Source organism: Micropterus dolomieu, linkage group LG09 (assembly GCF_021292245.1).
Source record: "Micropterus dolomieu isolate WLL.071019.BEF.003 ecotype Adirondacks linkage group LG09, ASM2129224v1, whole genome shotgun sequence".
In the NCBI taxonomy this organism is placed as follows: Eukaryota; Metazoa; Chordata; class Actinopteri; order Centrarchiformes; family Centrarchidae; genus Micropterus; species Micropterus dolomieu.
In genome coordinates, this window is record NC_060158.1 from 12,545,024 (window position 1) to 12,563,562 (window position 18,539).

The following is an 18,539-nucleotide window of genomic DNA, read 5'->3' on the forward strand; positions in this document are numbered from 1 at the left end:
ATTTTACTACTTTACCAAAAACTTTAAAAAATGTTTCTCTCAAAACAATTGCATAACTAGGCCTACAGCTTATTTTAAATGACTAAAAAAATTTATCAACTTATGTCACAATGGCTTTAATTAACTAACAATTAACTTCAAAAATTGTGATAAAACAGGAAATTGTTAGTTGAGTGAGACTAGAAAGTCACAAGAAATTGTGACATTTTGTAGTTTTTGTTAGAATTACATTGGGGGGGGGGGGCTTACCCAATGTTACCCCTACTTCCGTCCACAATCGGAAGATGTCCAGCAGTGCCATCAGCTCAGAGCTGCAGAGAACAGTGGGACCCTGGTACACCCATGTGTCCAGAGAAGTCTGGTCAGACATGGCCTTCATGAAAGACTTGTGGCCAGTGCTGAGAAGAAGTACAGGCAGATATCAATCATGCAGTACCAGTAGGGAGGCATTAGATTGGCCCCAAATGAATTCTGTGGGTTGACAACGACCCCAAAGGTACAGCAAAGGTCATTAAGAGCTGTCTTCAGCGTAAAGAAGAACAAGGAGTCCTGGAAGTGATGGCATGGCCCCCACAGAGCCCTGATCTCAACATTATAGAGAAGCAACTGAGGCTGCCTAAATCCACAGGGCTGTGTGTAGTGCTCCAAGATATTTGGGCGTACCAACCTGCCGAGGTCCTTCAAAGCCTATGTGCAAGTGTAGAGTGTCTAGAAGCATCTGTCTGGCATCAACATGCCATGATTCACAGAAAGGACTTAGAGGACCAAACAGTTGTGTTCTGGGTAAGTCGTAACACTTTGGGTAAACTTTATCATATCAGATGTGATAATAAAGACAGAGATCAACCCAAACCCTACATGGTGTCAACGTATCTCAAACACAGCGAACTAGTTTTATAGTGTGACATCTGTATGAGGTTTCAGGATACTTTTATAGAGTAAATATTGAAGACATTTGATTGTACTCACCACAAAGAAAGAAATCTGGCTGTGAAATTGTTCATTTTCTTCATAGCCTTTTTTCTTATAATGTGTGAGCATGTGAGCCAAATGAAGCATTTTCAACTGATATCAGTTATTTATCATGATCAGAGAAGTTAATAAATTTCATTTTAGTTACATTTTACTGCAGATAGTTGTGGGCTTTTCTAAGGGTGTCATCTTTGATGTAGCCTACTACAGCACATGATGTTTGCATTATATTAGGTTACTCATTGAGAGCTCTCATTCCTGCAGCAGAGATCAGGCACAGACCTGTTACCTGTTACATCTGCATAAAAGGATTGTGAGCACATTTGGATGACCAACATAAGTGGTATCCTTTTAATGTTTATAGATGAGATAAGATTAATTCCTTGATACCTTGTGACTACTAATTACTGTATACACATAAATACAAACTATAACGTGTATTAAACCAAAATAGTCCCCCCAAAAAAGTGAGGACACAAGGAATTTACAAAGACAATAATTAAATACAGAAATTCCGCCTGAGGGAATGAAATTGGGTGGTTTGTGTCTTGGATCTGCAGAAAGCAGTGTGACAGGATTAAAGAAGTGCCATAGCAAATGTGGGTATACATACTGTATGTGGGCTACAGTACATGTAAGAAACCACAGTAACACCCTGGGAGTCAGCAGGGATGCTGAGGCGGAACTGAAACTCTGCGCTGCAGTTTCCTTCTGAGTCTCCTAAACATCACGGACACCCGGAAGCGGTCGCAAATTTAAACAGCCATCACAGCAACAATAAACGCGAACTTTCACTTTACGGACTGTCTGATGAGTCAGTAACATATGCAAAATTAAGCTGGAATAAATCTTACAGAGGATTTGTTAAAGGTGAGTTATGCACTCTGTTGTTTGCAGTATTTTATCCGCTTCTCGCCGCTAGCTGACGTTACCATCGCCATCGATTTTGAAGCTGACTATTAACTGGAAAACAATCAGGTCCATAGTCAAAGCGATTGTTTAAGGCCCTAAATCTGACCAAATTTATTATCGTTCAGTTACATTTCAGAATGCATGGGGTTTTTACGATTTTTAAAAATAAATTGCATGTGTTTTAATGTGTTAATATGCAGCCGTAGAACCCCAGTGATTAGCGTTTGCATGCGGCGATATTAATAGTGCACATGTTATGTTAGCTTCCTGAGCACTTGACTATCCGGACACCTTCCCGCCGTTGCAAGATTGTAGTCCAGAAAATAGACATAGCCGTGCTAAACTTGCCCTTTAATAATACAAATATGTAAACACGTATTAATTGATTTCCAGATACATTTTAAATAAATATGCAGCTGTGGCTTATTGTGGCATTGTGGCAGACTATGTTGTTTATGAAGATTGTATTTGCTTTTTTAAATAAATAATATTGATAATATTTAAATAGTGATAATATTTTCTAGCATATATATATATATATATATATATATATATAAAATCTCGTATGCTTATAATTAATTATAATTACAAAACTTTGTTGATACAAGGGTCATGACTACTTTCTTTATGATTTGCTATCTTTGCACCTATAATATTGTATGGTATTGTGTTTTGTGAAGCACCTTGTAACTGTTTTTGAAAGGCGCTATAAAAAAATGTATTTTTATCAATTAGAGGAATTAAATATATTCAGATGACGAACAAAAACAAAGATGAGACAATTTGCTCATTTAAAACTTTTTGTTTTAGCAAGGCTAACATGGTCACAAGGTATTTTTCATGTTTTAAAGACAAATGTTTCTGATTACTATCTATCACTGTTTTTAAGTTTAACAGACAATCTTTCTCTGGTTGTTCTATGTATCCTGGAACACAACGTGACAATCAAATGTCTTGTAATATAAAAAAATATTCAATTCTTACATTTTAGACCCTGACATCAGATCTCTGGCAATAAAAATAACTAAAACGATTAATTGATTATTAAAGCATTGCCACTTTACTTAAAACAAACGCATCTCATTGTCACATTGCATGACTATACTATTGTTCTGTCCATGTTTGTGATTTGTTCTGCTTTACATGAAAAATAAAATCCAGAATTGTGCACCACCGAAGTCCTGCTCGATCACACTTTACACCCAATTATATAATCAATATTAAATAGTACAATATGTACATATTAAGTGATTATTAATTAAGTATTAATTGTGCTGCTGAATGTTCAATGTACAGGTGCAAACCCAACAGAGCAGTCCAAGCTGACGGCAACAGTATGGAAGAAGAAACAAAGACGGCTGAGTCAGAACAAGGTGATGCTGTGAAAAATGAGGGTGAGCCCAGTGTAGACAGGTCCAACAACAGTCCAACTAAAAGAGGAAGGGGGAGGCCACAAGGTTCAAAGAAGTTGAAGGTTTGTGTTACAGACGTTAACCTAATGGAGCTGGTTTCAGGCATTTCCAACGGTGGGCCCACACAACCACCGAGGGGACGAGGGCGTCCAAAACTCTCTGGCACAAAACACACAGAGCAGCAAGGACCAGGAGATGACCATGCTGATGATTCTTTGCAAACTCCTAGGGGTAAAGGGAGGCCGAAAGGGTCCAAGAAACAGGCCAGTGATGAAGGCAGTCCTGTGACAGAACATTCTCCTAAGAAAAGAGGCAGGCCAAAAAAGTCTCTCAGCAAAAGTGCCCTTGAGAAGGCTGAAGCTGAAGACTTACCGAATGGTGCCTCTGCTACGCCAAAACAGGGAAGGGGTCGTCCAAAAGGATCCACGAAGCGCAAGTCAGAAAGTTTAACAAGTGTTGAAGAGAATGAAGGCAGTTCTGTAACCCCTAGGAAAAGAGGTCGACCAAAAGGCTCTCTCAACTATAGACCCAGACTGGAGAGAGAGGTGAGCAATGATGGGGAGGCGGAAGCTGATGGAAGCCTAAACTTACTGAAAAGGGGGAGGCGTCAACTCAGGAAGGTGGAGGTGTATAACACTGGGGAGTCGACGCAGGATACATCGAATGGCATCTCAAAGATGCCTCAGAGAGGGAGGGGTAGGCCAAGAAAAAATTTTGAACAGAAGGGCGGAGATCAGCAAGAACTGGTCACAGATGGCTCCCAGCCAGCTAAGAGGGGAAGAGGCCGACCTAAAGGCTCTTTAAACAAGAAGGGGCACGGTAAGGTAGGCCGGCCCCGGAGAGTACATGTCCCGCCCGCAAAAGGGAAGCGCGGTCGACCAAGAAAGCAACCAGCTAAAAGGGGAAGGCCCAGGAAGTACCCTCTGCCGTCACCCGAGGAGTTGAAAAAGCCAAAAGTATGGAAGCCTTTGGGAAGGCCGAGGAAATACCCACGTGTTGATTCTCCAGAGGGAGCTCCACCAGCCCCTCGCCGAAGCCGCGGTCGACCCCGCAAGTCAGAGTCCAAGAAAGGCGCTCACTTACGAAAGAGTTTGCCTTCCACTCAGTCGTCACCACACAACCCTAGTGACGGCCCCCCAAGAAAAAGGGGCCGTCCCCCAAGTACTGCAAAAAGTGAAGAGGACACCCCGCGGAAAAGGGGCCGCCCTAAAGGTTCAGTCAACAAAAACAAAGCCAGAAGTGAAACACAGATCGATAGCGCACTCCCTAACCATTCAAAGAATGATTCGTCTGCTGTCGCGGTGGAACCTTACGGAGAGCTAGGAGATGGAGAGGTGGAGCACGAAACAGAGACGATGCCCATCGAGCGTGGAGGCGATGCTGAAGAAACGCTCATCGATGAGGATGCAAGCTTCGAAGTTAGTAACCAGGCTTGATGAATGATCCCAGCCTGACCAAAAGTTGCTGTAGTAGTTGACGTTTAAGACATTGAATACAAACAAGTCAATGAAAACACGTTTTTAACATTTTGTCAGTCAGATAGGCTAGATTTACAGCAGCTCTTGTGTTTTCCTGACTAACTTGTTCATGTTTTATTGTGCTTGAGTTTTTACAAATGCATTATTTCTGTCATCAGAGTAACAAGTAGTACTAATAATCTTTTACTAGGACTGGCATGTAGAGTTTTTTTTATTATAGACTGAGTGTTCCAATTTTCATTTAGCTTTCAGATGTAGTGTTTGTCAGTTTAACTGTAAAACATTTTCTGGGGAATAACTTAGATGGGGAATAAAAAAGTCCAAACGAATGTTGGGGAGATGACATCGCAGCCAAGCTAGCCTCTGTCCCACTAGCTTCTGTAACTAATTTGAAACTTTTATTCAGCATTTCTTTCATTGGTCTTTCTAAAAAAAAAAAAAAAAAAAGGAAATGTGTTCATGGGATTTACTGTCCATATTATAGGACAATCTGACACACGTAGATAGAGCGATACGGGCCTCAATCACATTCTTTGAAAATCTGTTTTTGCCAACTGATATCCAAACACACACATCCTGTTATGATGCTGCTCTGCTAGCCAAGACCCATTAGCTTACGGTCAAGTAGGGTTTTATATAATGGGCGGGGTTAGCTAGTTGTCGCAAAATCTCATTTGACAGGATATATTTCTATTTAAGTTTAAAATGAGTCAAAATAAAAACTTATTTAAATGATTTATATGTTTAACAGGAAGAGAGGGAAGAGCAATTATAATTTAAAGGGAATAAAAGTATTTTTTTTTTTTACATTTTTTCTCCCCTTGACATAAGTTCAATGTTTACCTGTCTGTCCGGCCGTCAACTTTACCCTCAGAGCTGTTATTGCGTCGGTTTTTGGGCCATAGCAGGCAGCTGTTTTCAGTTTAAAAAAAACAAAACAATAAAAACCTACTGTACAATACCTGCCCAGCACACAGCAGCAGGCTAACACAGTTAGAGACTAGCTGTTGAATATAGTGGAGCATTTAGCAGCTAAAGAGCCAGATACTTTCCTCAGGAGTTGGTAGAGACCAAAAGCAGAACTATAAGAGAGTGAACATTCATGAGAAACCAGAAACACGATTCCAAATGGATGAAAATGATGCTCCGTAACTGCTGAATGTGTAAATAAGCAGTTTTTTGATGATTATGTTGTGTTCACAACTTGTTTCTGCTGCCCTCAAGTGGCCAAAAAAAAGTTATTCCTGCTTTAAGCCACGATTGTCTATGGCTTGTGAGAAATTGTTGTTAAAGGCTGCGTAAAACAGAAGTACCGAATCAATGATATTAGAACCACAGGCATAGGCATCTGTTAGGTTTAAATATGTCTAAATAATGTCATGTTTGTCAGTACTATTTCATATTGATTTTGCCTTAATTGCCAAAGCTTTGAATGTACCATCAGTTACCGTTCCTTAGATCAATGTCTTGCACAGATCAGCCTCTCAATTTGTTAGTGCATTCTTCGACAGGATGAAAAGCTCTGTATCAAATGCCTTCCCGCCGCTCAGTCGCCCTGAAGATTTCTTCCTCCACGTGTTCCATTTACTTTTTTAGTTTCAGCTATTTGTTGAGTTGCACTTATTTCACTCTTTTCTCTAAATGTTTACGTGTAGCTGTGAGGCCTTTTGATTTAAAAAAATGTTATGACTTGGGACTGTCATGAGATTAGATTCAAGTGATTGGATTGATTTCACAAACATTCATTTACTTGTTTTTGAGCACCTTGTGTAAAAAAAACAAAAAGAAAGGAAAAAAAAAGCGTGACATGACTTGTACATCATTATTACTGATATTAACACCTTTTATGGTTGGGTCAAACAAATGAAGTTTCTAAATGCCAAATGATGCTTCTGTGTGTCAAGTTATATGTAAAAAGAATGTGAGATGAGGATGGAAATGGTTTTAAAACATTTTAAAAGTCACAGTGAAATTCGATCTGGCTTTGTGAAGTCGAATCATTTTAAGTGGACATATTTGAATTTTGTGTGTTTTGAATAAGAAGTCAATTTGTGAGATTATGTTCTTGAAATAAAATGTTGATCTTGCCATTTTATTTTGCACAGTGTGGTTTGATGTTTGGGTATTTGGTAACTGTGGTAAACTTTGGTAAATATTGCTTTATATTCCTGTTTATTTCTTTTCTGTTCCATCGTTTACCTCCAGACATTTTACATAACTAAATGAAAAGTGTATTAGACATCATTTAGTCCTGTTTGATGACTTGATTGCTCTAGCTAAAGCAAAGTATGTGTGTTTTGACAGGTGAATCGCTTCAAACTATAAAGTCACCACAAGTCAGGGTCAAGTAGTTAAAAAAATCTCCAATTTTCATTAGCATTTTTTGTTATCAAAAATTAGCTATCATAATGTAGCTAATCTTATACATCGATCAGCCCTAACATTATAACCACTGACAGGTGAAGTGAATAACACTGATTATCTCATTCAGATCCTGGCACCTGTCAGTGGGAGGGGCAACTGAGCATTTTGTCCTCAAAGTTGATGTGTTATGCTGCGTTCCAGGCACCTGGGAACTCGGAAATTTCCGACCTCCAACTAGAAAAAGTCGTATTTCCTATTTGAGAAATAATATCTGTACTCCGACTTCACCAGTAGCGGCCTAATGACGCCACACAACAATGGAAGCTCCCATGGAAGCACACCTTGTAAATGGTAAACAATAGAGTAAAAGGCAAAGTATTAAATGAAAATACCGACCGGTGTTATCCCGAGTTTCGTTTGCCTGCCGAGAATTGCAAGCACCTCCAAATACTGCTTTTTAAACGCTATAATATTCCTTGTGGGGTCCATCAATGTTGATAAATGATTAGAAGTATATATTTTATGAACGTTTAGTGTTTAATATTTGAATACACTTAAAAGTACCATTACTTGACATTGAGTAAATATGTGCCGATAACGCCGTTGATCAATGAGCACAGCAAAGTGTCTGAAAAGGACTTAAAGAGGTGGATGCATAATTCGGCAGATCAAATTTTGTAGGCTACCTGCCGAGATTTGCATCAGCCCAAATGACCGTTATCACCCGCGAGGTGGACGCAATTCTCGGCAGGAATTCGGCACAACCTGTCTGGAACGCGGCGTTCCTCTTCACTGCTTCCTCCTCTGTGGTGAAAAAATGTTTTATGCACCTGACCACACCTGCCAGGTGACTTCACTAGTGAGAAACAACTAAACTAGCGAGGTCGCTACTCGTAGACAAAGTTACGGATTGTCTCGGCGATGCGACCGCAATAAAACAGGTAGGTCAATTGTAAGCGCACTGTACTTTTATCTGTTTAGAGGATGACAAGACTCGACCGTAAATACAGATAAAAAACTCCTGCTCGAAACTTCGCACCAGCCATAATTAGCGACAACTCAATGTATGGACAGGATTGAAAACGTTTTTTGAAATTCCTCAATATAAACTGGAAACCAGGAAATTGGAAAACCAAAGATTTTTAAAACTGAAAAACCAACAGTAGACTGAGTTGGTAACGTTAGTTCAGTCTGAGAGTGTTTGTCTTGGTAGCAGCCAGATTTTTCCCGATTTTAAACCACTGTGTGACGTTGATTTAGAACTTCTTAAAACAGAAAGTTAAAATAATTACAGTAGACATTTTAAAAGTACACAGGCACGTATTTCCTGTAGGTAAAATGAGTAACGTTAGCCTGCGACGTTTTTACACATGAGCCACTCTCTCCTGTGTTCAAGTCTCCAGTGATTAGACTTGACAGAGCCTTTTTGTTTTGGAGATTAAAAACATAACTACTACATTTTAAACCCCATTGCTGTCACCCATGTTAGAGTTCAGAAATGTATTACAAACCCAGCCATGGTTTACACCTTCATCTCACAGTCACAACAACTTAAGTTTGAAGCAGTTTCAGCTGCTGTTGATACACCCGAAACTATAGCGCACAGGCAAAGTCCAGGCTGTTTCCTGTGTTTTCAGAGAGCAGGAATGCAGCCATGTTTTAATAGCTTGCTGCTCACTTTATAGTTGAAAGGTATCAGTGTTTCTGTTAATAAATTGCCTTACCTCAAAGGTTGTTGGAGTTGGAGTCGACACACTTGGGCATCTAGCCTCTTATATTTCTAATATTTAAAAAGTACAAGCCAATTTGAGCTTTGATTGTGAAGTAAGAATTAGTAGTTTGTGTAGCATGTCTGGGGAGTTATCTGTTTTAGTAACTATCCATTACTTCGTTATCAGTCTGAACTTTAAAATAATCCCTCTGTATATTTTACACATTGTCATTAAAGTTTGCGGTGTTGGTTTTGGAGAGAAGGTAATATTGGTATTTAAACTTTAGGAGGTAAAAGGTCACAGCAACTGGCCTAAGGTTTTGCCTTGGCCATGTATTAGGTGTAGTACTGAGTGTACTTTGTTTGATTGTCTTTGTGGCCTTTTATGGCTGTAAGTAATCCCCACATGGCCATTAAAGTAAATCATAGTTTACTTATGTCAATTAATTGATTGAAGTTATGTTTCCCTCTTTAGTTTGTCTTATGTAATTAGTACATTGCTCTCAAAACAAGCAGTTGGAAGATGTTATAGAGACCAAACAATGAATTGGTTAATCGGCAAAGTAGCCAGATTCATTCACATTGAATCTAGAGGTTACAGTGGTTGCAGCCCTGAAGTATATTCACTCCAGATATGATTTTGACTTACTTTAATAACAGCTGTGAAATTGGGAAATTATGGCATAGTCTTCAAATAACTGGGCATAATGCTGATATGTCCACAACATTTGTATTATACACTCACTGGCTTTGTTGTTTTAGTGAGACTTGTTTTGGTGTTTGGGAGTCATTTTCTTTACTTAAATTAAGGTAACAGTGTATTTAGAGCAACCTTTAATAGGAATTTACAGGACTGACAAACTCATATTTGTTCCTCACACTGTGTAGGCCTGTACAAAGAAAGGACCAGTCATACAGGCGAATACACCAGTGATAAACAGTGAACTTTGAGTTTGTTTGTTTTTTTTAAGGTGGAGCAGAACACTGTTTTAAATGTGGTTATAACTCTTTCACCCCTCAGACAAATCAACAAATGTGGCAAAAAATGACTTTAAGCATCTGGAAGAAGCTTTGCTAAAAGTTAGTCTGGACAGTGCAACAGGTATTGAGTGAAAAGAGAGAATTTAATTTATAAACTCAAGAATGTCTGGCCTTAGTGGTCTAATCTCAGAGCCACAGGAGAGCGGCAGCTTAGAGGAAAGAAGGGAGAGTACAGATGAGGAAGAAGATGATTTAAAGGAGGAGGAAGATCAGGAAGAGGAGATGACCAGCTTTGCGACTCTGGAGTCGGCCACTTTGCCAAGGACCGGAGACACAGACAAAAGGCCTCAGATGGACACTGATGATGGAGACTTGTCAGAAAAAAGAGTTTCAGAGCCTGAAGAGAGGGACACTGGGATCAGTGAAGGAAGCCAGGACCTACCAGAGGAGCAGAGCCAAACGGAGAGCAACACAAAGGGCAAAGCCAAGTGGAGGGACAGCATGCCTGAGGGCGAGAGGTGGAGGGACGATGAGATGGAGTTGCAGCGGGATGATAAAGGCGACAGCTCACTGGCTGATAAAGAGGAGGAAGAAGAGTTGGATAGGATCTCAGAGAAAGCCGCTCTGGGTTTCACTCCCCTAGTCACGATTGTGCGTCCGTCCAGCAAAGAGTTTCCTGAGGAGAGCAGGTTCTTCATAGAGAAGGACGACAAGACGGAGCCGCAGATGGTGCCCAACTCAGCAGCACAGTTTTACCCAGAGTGGACAGAACAAGACGACAAGTACTGTGAGTATAAGACACAAGCTTTACTGCATCTGGGCCCATATTTTTTTAATAATTTCATTGCGTTGTTCCCTGAGTGACACATTTATCCAACAACTTACTCCTACTAACAGTGAACCATAGGAGTAACATTTAATCACATCATTGATCAGGAACAGCCAGTCAGAGACATGGATCCACCCTACATCTGCACACACTCTACAATTCTACATTTTACTTACTGATATTATTCTGCAAAAACACATGTAATTAACATGAGATATATATTTTAATATAGGGGGTAGGTATTAGGAAATTGCCTAAAAAAGAAACCAGCCTGGAGAAGGAAAGAAATTCAGAGGTGCATTGGAAATAAAATAGTAATAATAATAAACCTAAAAATGCTACATAAACAAGCAACTGCATCATTTTATCATTATTTTTTTTTTTAATGTAGAAACAAGAAAGGTCTTGTATAATACTACCACCAATACAGGCCTCGTTTGATTTATAGAAAATTGCAGTTTAAATCCCCCTCGGAGTATTGTGAGAAAAATCGCAGTTGGGTGTTTTCCTTAAATTGTTCAGCTCTAAACATAACTGTGGCTTTTTCACATTTTAGCCCATTAATTACAAATCACTAACACTTACCACTACTGCTAACAGCTCTTCAAAGGGCATTATAGGTTTTTTTTTTTTTTTTTTAATTGATTACCCGCCTTGTGGGTAGCCATCGGTTTCCATTTATTCCACTGTGCTATTAAAAGCAACTTCTACGGTTGTAATCCATTTAGTTTAACGTACTTTTGGTCACACGTGTTACATTGCCTGTATGGTAATACAGCTGAAAGTGAGAACTGTGAAAAAGCCTCCATAATGGTGCGTTCAAGTGCTTGTGGAAAACCCAATCTCTCAACACTGCTGCTGAAAAGTAACTTTTGTTTCGCTATTAAGGACCAAAGTGTTGTTATCCTTTTCACGATGTCCGTGCCTGCTTATTGTTTGAGTTTCTGTCAATGTGGCTTCTGATTTTAATGCTTTTTGGCAGCTGAATCTTAAATCTCACACGTTTGGAGCTTCTTTGAACACGCCAACAAGAGTTTTCAAAACATTCCCTTCGAGGAACTGCATAGGCCTTATTCAAAGAAGACGTTTTGAACCAGTAGGAAAAGCACAGGTATAAATAATAAAATGAATGATGGCAGACTTCCATTGATCTTGTGACACTGTGACACTGTCATGTCTTAACTGAGACACTTGAACTCCTTTCCTACTATGACAAGTCAATATGTCTTTAAAAAAAGGCAAATTATTTTGAAAGTAATGTAAAAATAAGAGTCTAGTATTTCTGGGGCACTTTAAGCATTTATTAGTACAAGTAAAGACATGAGGAGAGAAGTGGAAAATGACAGGACTCAGGGAACCAGCCAGTGATGTTGCAGTTTATCATTGGTGCTTTAAACCCCCAGACCACCATGGAGTACCAGGCATCAGATTTTTTTAATCCCCTAATCCTTCTTTACTAACTATGTAGTGATTTCCTGCCCACATATCCTCTCTCAACAGCTATTAAATCAAATTAAAGCCAGATTAAGTAAGATTAGTATAAGGACAGATGCTTCTAAACTACCCTGTCATTGTGATTTTAAAGTCCTGTTGAGAAGAAGAGAGGACATATAATCTCTTTGTCTACAAATTTGAGGAACATCAGAGCTCACTGGGATGGGGATTTTAAATCATCAAGTATATGCAAGATGTTCAACAAACAACTTTCATTTTAATAACTGGTCACATATCAGATTGCTGTGTTTGTTCTAATCCAGGCAGGTTTAAAGGTGCAGTGTGTGGATTTAGTGGCATCATGAACATACTGGGGTCTTACTGAGCAGGATGTGATGGCAGTTTGCAACAAACTGAATACCTCTCATCTATGCCCACCCCTTCCAAGAATGTAGAGAACCCCTGTTGGCCACCACTCTCTAGAGCCAGGGTTTGCTTTGTCCGTTCTGGACCACTGAAGAAAACATATTTATATTATATTCCACTCCTGCCACATTCTGCCAAAAGATCCCCCTAAGTCTTAGTTACTGTTAAATCTGACAAACTGTCAGATCTGTCTGACTTTTATCACGGCGCTGCCACCGTCTATAACTGCAGTCCCTGAAGAAATATTGTCTAATTTTTGGAAAAGCGATCTCAAAAAGGAGAGTTTATGGGTTGTATTCAGGTCAAACTGACGTGAAAACAAATAACGATAGAAGCTAAAGCCTACCGATCAGAGTAAAAGTGAACCACTGCATCACCTGACGATTGAGACAGGGGGCAGCGATATTAAGGTTCAACACTGTTCCTGTAAAGCTGGGTAGTTCTCTATTCACTATTACAATCATTAAAAAGCAGAACAGTATGGTTAAATAACGTTACATTCAATAGTAAATTAGCTAGCATTAGCTAAATAATATTGCATTAGGAACAATCCACAGCCTACATTTTTCTGGATTTGTTAAGTTTTGGAAAGAAATTAAATTGTACTTCTCCTTTCAACCTCTCCTGGTAGTGATTGTAATTATTACAAGTGCCCCAGGAACAGCATTTGACCATATCTTGAAAAAATACACAAAAAAAGAAGCAAGGTTACGACTCCTTTTGCATTAGATTCAATGGAGTCTCTTCAAGACGCAATGACCATATATGGTCTACTCTCGGCTCCGTATGATGTCATACAGAGCCTAAAGTAGAAAAAAACAGTTGAAACCGGAGCGTTCAGAACAGTGGGAAATCTGAGGTTTTGTCTCAGGGATTTCTTTAAAATATATTTACCTCCCATTATTTAAAGCTTTGGCCAAATTACCATGAACATCCGACATTGTAACATTATAGATATGACAGAAAATATGCAAAAGCATAATAGGTATACTTTAAGCCAAATACTTACAGGCTCTGTATGATATCATGGGGTGGTGATGGCGCAGTGGATAAGACGCATGCCTTTGGTGTGAGAGACTAATACTAATATAAATAGTATTATAGCATTTTAATACCCCATAATTGCAATACCTTTATTGTGAATTGTCCCCATAAATAATGCACATACATTTTAATATTTATCTATGCATATTTGCATGATGCATCAAATTCACTGATATTAATTACATTTTTATCGAATTGTTGTCATTTTATTCAGCCTCCACATCGTTACACTGTCTGATGAAAACCTTTGCTTAAATCGTATAATCATATAAAAAATGGAAAACATGGAATTTGAGGGGGGAAAAAACAGATTTCATAGGGCCTAGACCTTTTTAAGTGTTTTTTGAAGCACACTTCCACTCGCTAAGTGAGTCAATGCACTCTTGAGTCTAGTACCGCAGCGTAATGATCTGTTTTCTCCTTAATCAGATATAATTACGTCTTGAGATAAATCATGCTATGACTTTAGTCTCATCCTCTCTGTCTGTCACTGTCCTGTCTCAGTAAAGACATTTAGATACTGGTTTTCCACACTTTTCCTCCCTTAGACGTATGTGAGAGCCTGTGTTGTGAAAAACTGAAGATGGCTCTGGCAACCGTGGCCGCAGGAATCCTCTTCCCTCTCCTGGTGTGGGGAGGTTACGCCTTCCTTCCCTTTGACGCACCGCTGCTGGAGAGCACCCCTCTCAGGGTGGTGTACACACTACGCTGCTCCTTCTTCGCCATCATCCCCATCCTGCTCGGTAAGAACCTCAGCATGTTTATATGTTAAGTGCACTGAAACAAACACTGAATGTAATTTAGAACGAACACTGAAAGCCGTACACAAAAAAGCTTCACACACAAAAAAAAACAGGTTATACCCACCTCCGCCTCTCTGCAGGGTTGATGGTGCAGGGTGTGGCCCGACTGCGCTACAGCTCCCTGAAGCCCCTCTATCAGAGTAAACTGGTGAACAAGAAGGTGGCGGTGCACCAGCACTATGTCAACGAATCGATGGCCCTCTTCCTCTTCTACTTCCTGCAGCTCACTGTTATGGCGACCTACATCAGCCAGGACCTGGTGAAGTTGGTGCCACTGCTCACCATCGTATTTGTTTTCGGCAGGTATGTGTGCTTGCTGTCACGTGCTGTTAAATGTTTAGGATCCAAACCAGATGCAGGTGAAGAGAGAGATGATTCTGGTGTGTGAAAAACAGAATCTGAATCTGGTTACTAAATGTCTGCTAAATAAAACAATTTTTATAAAGCAATTTTTAATAAAGCATTTTATAGTATTTTATTGCTAAATTTCCCTACTAAATAGGAGTGACTAGTCCAGTGGAAAGGGCTGTTCAATTGCAGAGGCTACACTTACCAGACTTGTCAGGTTAAATGAAAACATTGAATTCAGAGCGAGAGAGAGAGAAGGCAGGGGCAAAGGCCAACCAGACAGTGACACAAAGCACGGCTAAACTGAGATATAAACAGGATTAGAACAAAACATTTGAAAGTCTCCAATGCTGAAAAATCAACAATCATAATTAGTTAAACCACAAATCTGATGCCTCCTAACTTCTTTTTTAATTTTAAACAAGGGAGTGAAGGAAAGCATAAATATTTTTTATGAAAACAAATCCACAGCCATCCTAGCAGCTCTGTAGGGATTCACTTAGGCACAGGGTTGCTCACAACAACAATTTTAACATGCTGATGTTTAGCAGGTATAATGTTTACCATGTTCGCAATGTAACCATCTCAGAAAATATCACACTTTCACGGTATTACGTTATTAATAAACTGTCAACTTTCATACGAGGTATACCACTGCTACCATTATGCTAACACTTGCTAATTAGCACTAATCACAAAGTGCAGTTGATGGGAATGTCATTAGTTCTGCAGACAAAATGAAGTTTTGACGAGAAGTGCTAATTTTTTTTATTTATTTTTTTTATATTAAGATATTTCAAACTGGACCAAAGTGACGGCCATTGCCATCTCTAGAGCCAAACTGCTAGCATGGCAAAAAAGGCCCAGAATATAAACTGCAAGGAGGAGAAATCCCGAAGTCAGCATACCACCACAAAACTGATGAGTTCAACTTCATGTTACATTTGAAACAAGGCCTTAGAGAACAAAAACATAAATATTGGATAAGCCAAACACTTTTTGTTTGGTATTTTTGTATTTCAGACTTCATTCAAGTCTACATCTGTTTATTCTGAAAGTTTTTAAAATGTCTTCCCTGGCTGCTTGATGCAATAATCAGTTTGGCTTTTGGTTGCATAGTGGCTCATGAAGGAAATAAACAGTTGGTCTTGAGTTGATCTGAATAGCTGTCTAGCTTGTGAAATCATCCTGCTCACACTGGCTAACTTTGATGTGGTCTAAACAGATACTGCCTGTACTCAGTCAGCGTCCGTGTCTGACAGTGTTTTCTGCAGAGAGCTCATGAGTTTGTCCTCAGTTCAACAACAGAACTGTCTTTCTGTAGTTTTGGTCATTCATTCCTACTTACACACAGTGAAACCACACATCATCAGGAAGGATTAATACAAATCCCCAGTAACAATATAATAACAACTGACTGTGTGTGGGAGTGAAAATGCAGGTGAATATTTAATTCATAGCTGTCTGTTTTTAAATGTCCATTCCATTTTGAAAGAGCTACTTCCTGTTAGAATTTTGATCTTACTGTGGCCATGCATGCAAGGTTCAAAAGTGCTGGCGGACAACTAACTGTAAATTTTGGATAACCCTTCCACTTCCAAATGAACCAGTTAAACTGGGGATGTATTTCAAAACTTCTCTGATCACTCGTAGGGCTGAATATCCAAGGAACTTATTCACCACTGCACACGTCAGAAGTTTACAAACCACTCTTTTCTTTTCTTCTTTTTTTGTTTTGCTTTTACAAAGGACAAACATTCTACACTAATAAACCACCACAACAACACAAGCTGAGATTAGGAGGTGTGGGGGGCACAACTACAGTACAGTACCACAGAATTAAAGTATTTTATTTGGTTATCTACATCTGTCGACACTATGATCACCAGAGTTCAAAAAAATCATCTGTTAATGAAAAAATAAGAAAACATGACGCCACTGACACGACAGTGTGTCAGCGTGCACTTAACATGTCTGCTATTCTTTTCATACATTGTTTTAAATAAGTTTGAACAATTCAAGTCAACTGTTTGGAAAAACAAAGCCTCTAAACTCTAATACTGAGCTCTAATAATGCCTTTATGCATTGCAGCATCAAGTTTCAGAATAGAGTGGGCTCTGAGATGATGATCTCAGGCACAGTCAAATGCTGCATGAGGGAAAATTAGAGTAAAAAAGCATCTATTAAGTTATTAATCCTGATCCTTTGAGTCATCAGACACAAAAGCTGATGAAAGGCATAAGCCGTCTAAAGTTCCTGCTGAAAAGGGAGAGTGGGTGTACGAGGTGATGTGGGTTGTGATACTTTTTGTATTTGTAAATCTACATCATTTAAAAATAAGGGATCCGAATTTGAGCACATTCATCTCTGTAACTTATGATTTGTGGTGTTTTCTGTGCTGCAGGCTGATCTACTGGCTCTGCCTCTCTCTGGGCAGCAGCATCAGGGGTTTCGGCTTCGGCTTCTCCTTCTTCCCCATACTGGTCATGCTGGGCGCCAACCTGTACTACGTCTGCTCGTCAGTCGACCAAGAGGCGGTTTTCGATGACACACCTCCCACGACGCCTCCTCCTAAGTGGAGCTGGTGGGGTTAAAGGGCGACGTCCGAAAAGGCGGTGAGGAGTTAAGAGACTGAGTATTGTTGTGTCATTATATCAAAAGCTGTTTACAATCTGCAGTCAGCCGGGGAATGGCGGACTCCGTCACTACAGAGAAAACACTTGGTATCAAAAATTAGTTTTATTTCATGAATATCTAAGGAATAAGGATTAAAAATTTATTTGGTGTTTCTTCACAAAGAAATCAATGACATGAAGCAGGTTGTGGGTACATTTGTAGCTTGAATCTTCTCTGTATTAAAAAAATATTTGTGTCGGTAGTTGAAGCTGAAAAGGTTTACATACACCAACAACTGATAAATCAAGTTTTTGGGACAGTATGAGGAATTTAGTATTTGGATATTATGCAGCCAAATTAAGACTGAAAAATTAGACTTGAAACCTAAAAACTGTCTTTCTGAAAACTGTTTTCTATTGTCTTATTGATAAAAGGCTTTACTTTGTTTATAGCAAGACTTGCTGTTGGGCTATTTGTGGATAGCTTCTTTTCTTGTGTGTATGAGTATTTAAAGTAAATCTGATCAATATTTTGGATGAGTTCAATAAAGCTTCATTAACAAATATGACAATGATTTATCATCACTCACTGCTGGAGGGAGGGGCACGTTACTTTTCACTGATTATCCGTCCTGCCAAGAAAAATCATCAGTAAGTTGAAATGGAAAGTTGTGAACATGGTTCCTCTGCGATCAGGATTCATGAGGCAAGTTTCAACAAGACTAAAGAGTCGGTGACCAAAATCAAAACCAGAAAAATGCGGCCACTTGCACAAATGCTGAGGGTGATAAAAGAAACTGCAGTGTCTTTGTTTAAAGTTACAGACAAGGAAAAACAAACAAACAAACGGGAATCAAAAAGACAGGAATCATTCAGCTCTCTGACAGACTACAACAAAGTCAGTGTGTTACGTTCACAGAGTGAAGAGCCGTTCATGTTTCCCTACTATTAGACAGGTTTATTTTTGGAGAGGGTGAGAGTGAGTGTGTGTCAGGGGTGTGCATAAAAAGTACTTTTACTATTACAATACATTAAGTACATTTTTTGTTCAATCCTTTTTACTTTCCATGCAGAATTTTTCCTAGTAATCTAGTACTTATGCATTGTAGTACTGCTACTTTGACTTAAGTACAAATCTGAAGACACATTTTATTAAAAGCTGAACAAGAAGTCAACACCAGATGAAAACAATAATATTCAAGATCAAAT

General features: G+C 39.2%; 2 protein-coding genes across 4 annotated transcripts; both read left to right on the forward strand.

Moving 5' to 3' along the window:
- Positions 1-1,669: 1,669 nt before the first annotated feature.
- LOC123976030 (chromosomal protein D1-like) lies at positions 1,670-6,869 on the forward strand. Its single transcript, XM_046057829.1, has 2 exons — positions 1,670-1,842; positions 3,181-6,869. The coding sequence occupies exon 2, from the start codon at positions 3,221-3,223 to the stop codon at positions 4,730-4,732; it is 1,512 nt and encodes a 503-aa protein (XP_045913785.1). The 5' UTR covers positions 1,670-1,842; positions 3,181-3,220; the 3' UTR covers positions 4,733-6,869.
- A 471-nt stretch (positions 6,870-7,340) lies between these two features.
- Positions 7,341-17,899, forward strand: tmem79a (transmembrane protein 79a). 3 transcript variants are annotated; one of them, XM_046057833.1, is made up of 5 exons: positions 7,341-7,489; positions 9,871-10,617; positions 14,112-14,306; positions 14,447-14,669; positions 17,120-17,899. In XM_046057833.1, exons 2-5 carry the CDS (start codon positions 9,993-9,995, stop codon positions 17,307-17,309), a joined length of 1,233 nt encoding a protein of 410 aa, XP_045913789.1. In that variant the 5' UTR covers positions 7,341-7,489; positions 9,871-9,992; the 3' UTR covers positions 17,310-17,899. The 3 variants fall into 3 exon arrangements, with proteins under 3 accessions (XP_045913789.1, XP_045913790.1, XP_045913788.1); XM_046057834.1 differs by lacking the exons at positions 7,341-7,489; positions 17,120-17,899 and adding exons at positions 7,801-8,079; positions 15,506-15,866; XM_046057832.1 differs by lacking the exon at positions 7,341-7,489 and adding an exon at positions 7,803-8,079.
- Positions 17,900-18,539: the final 640 nt, after the last annotated feature.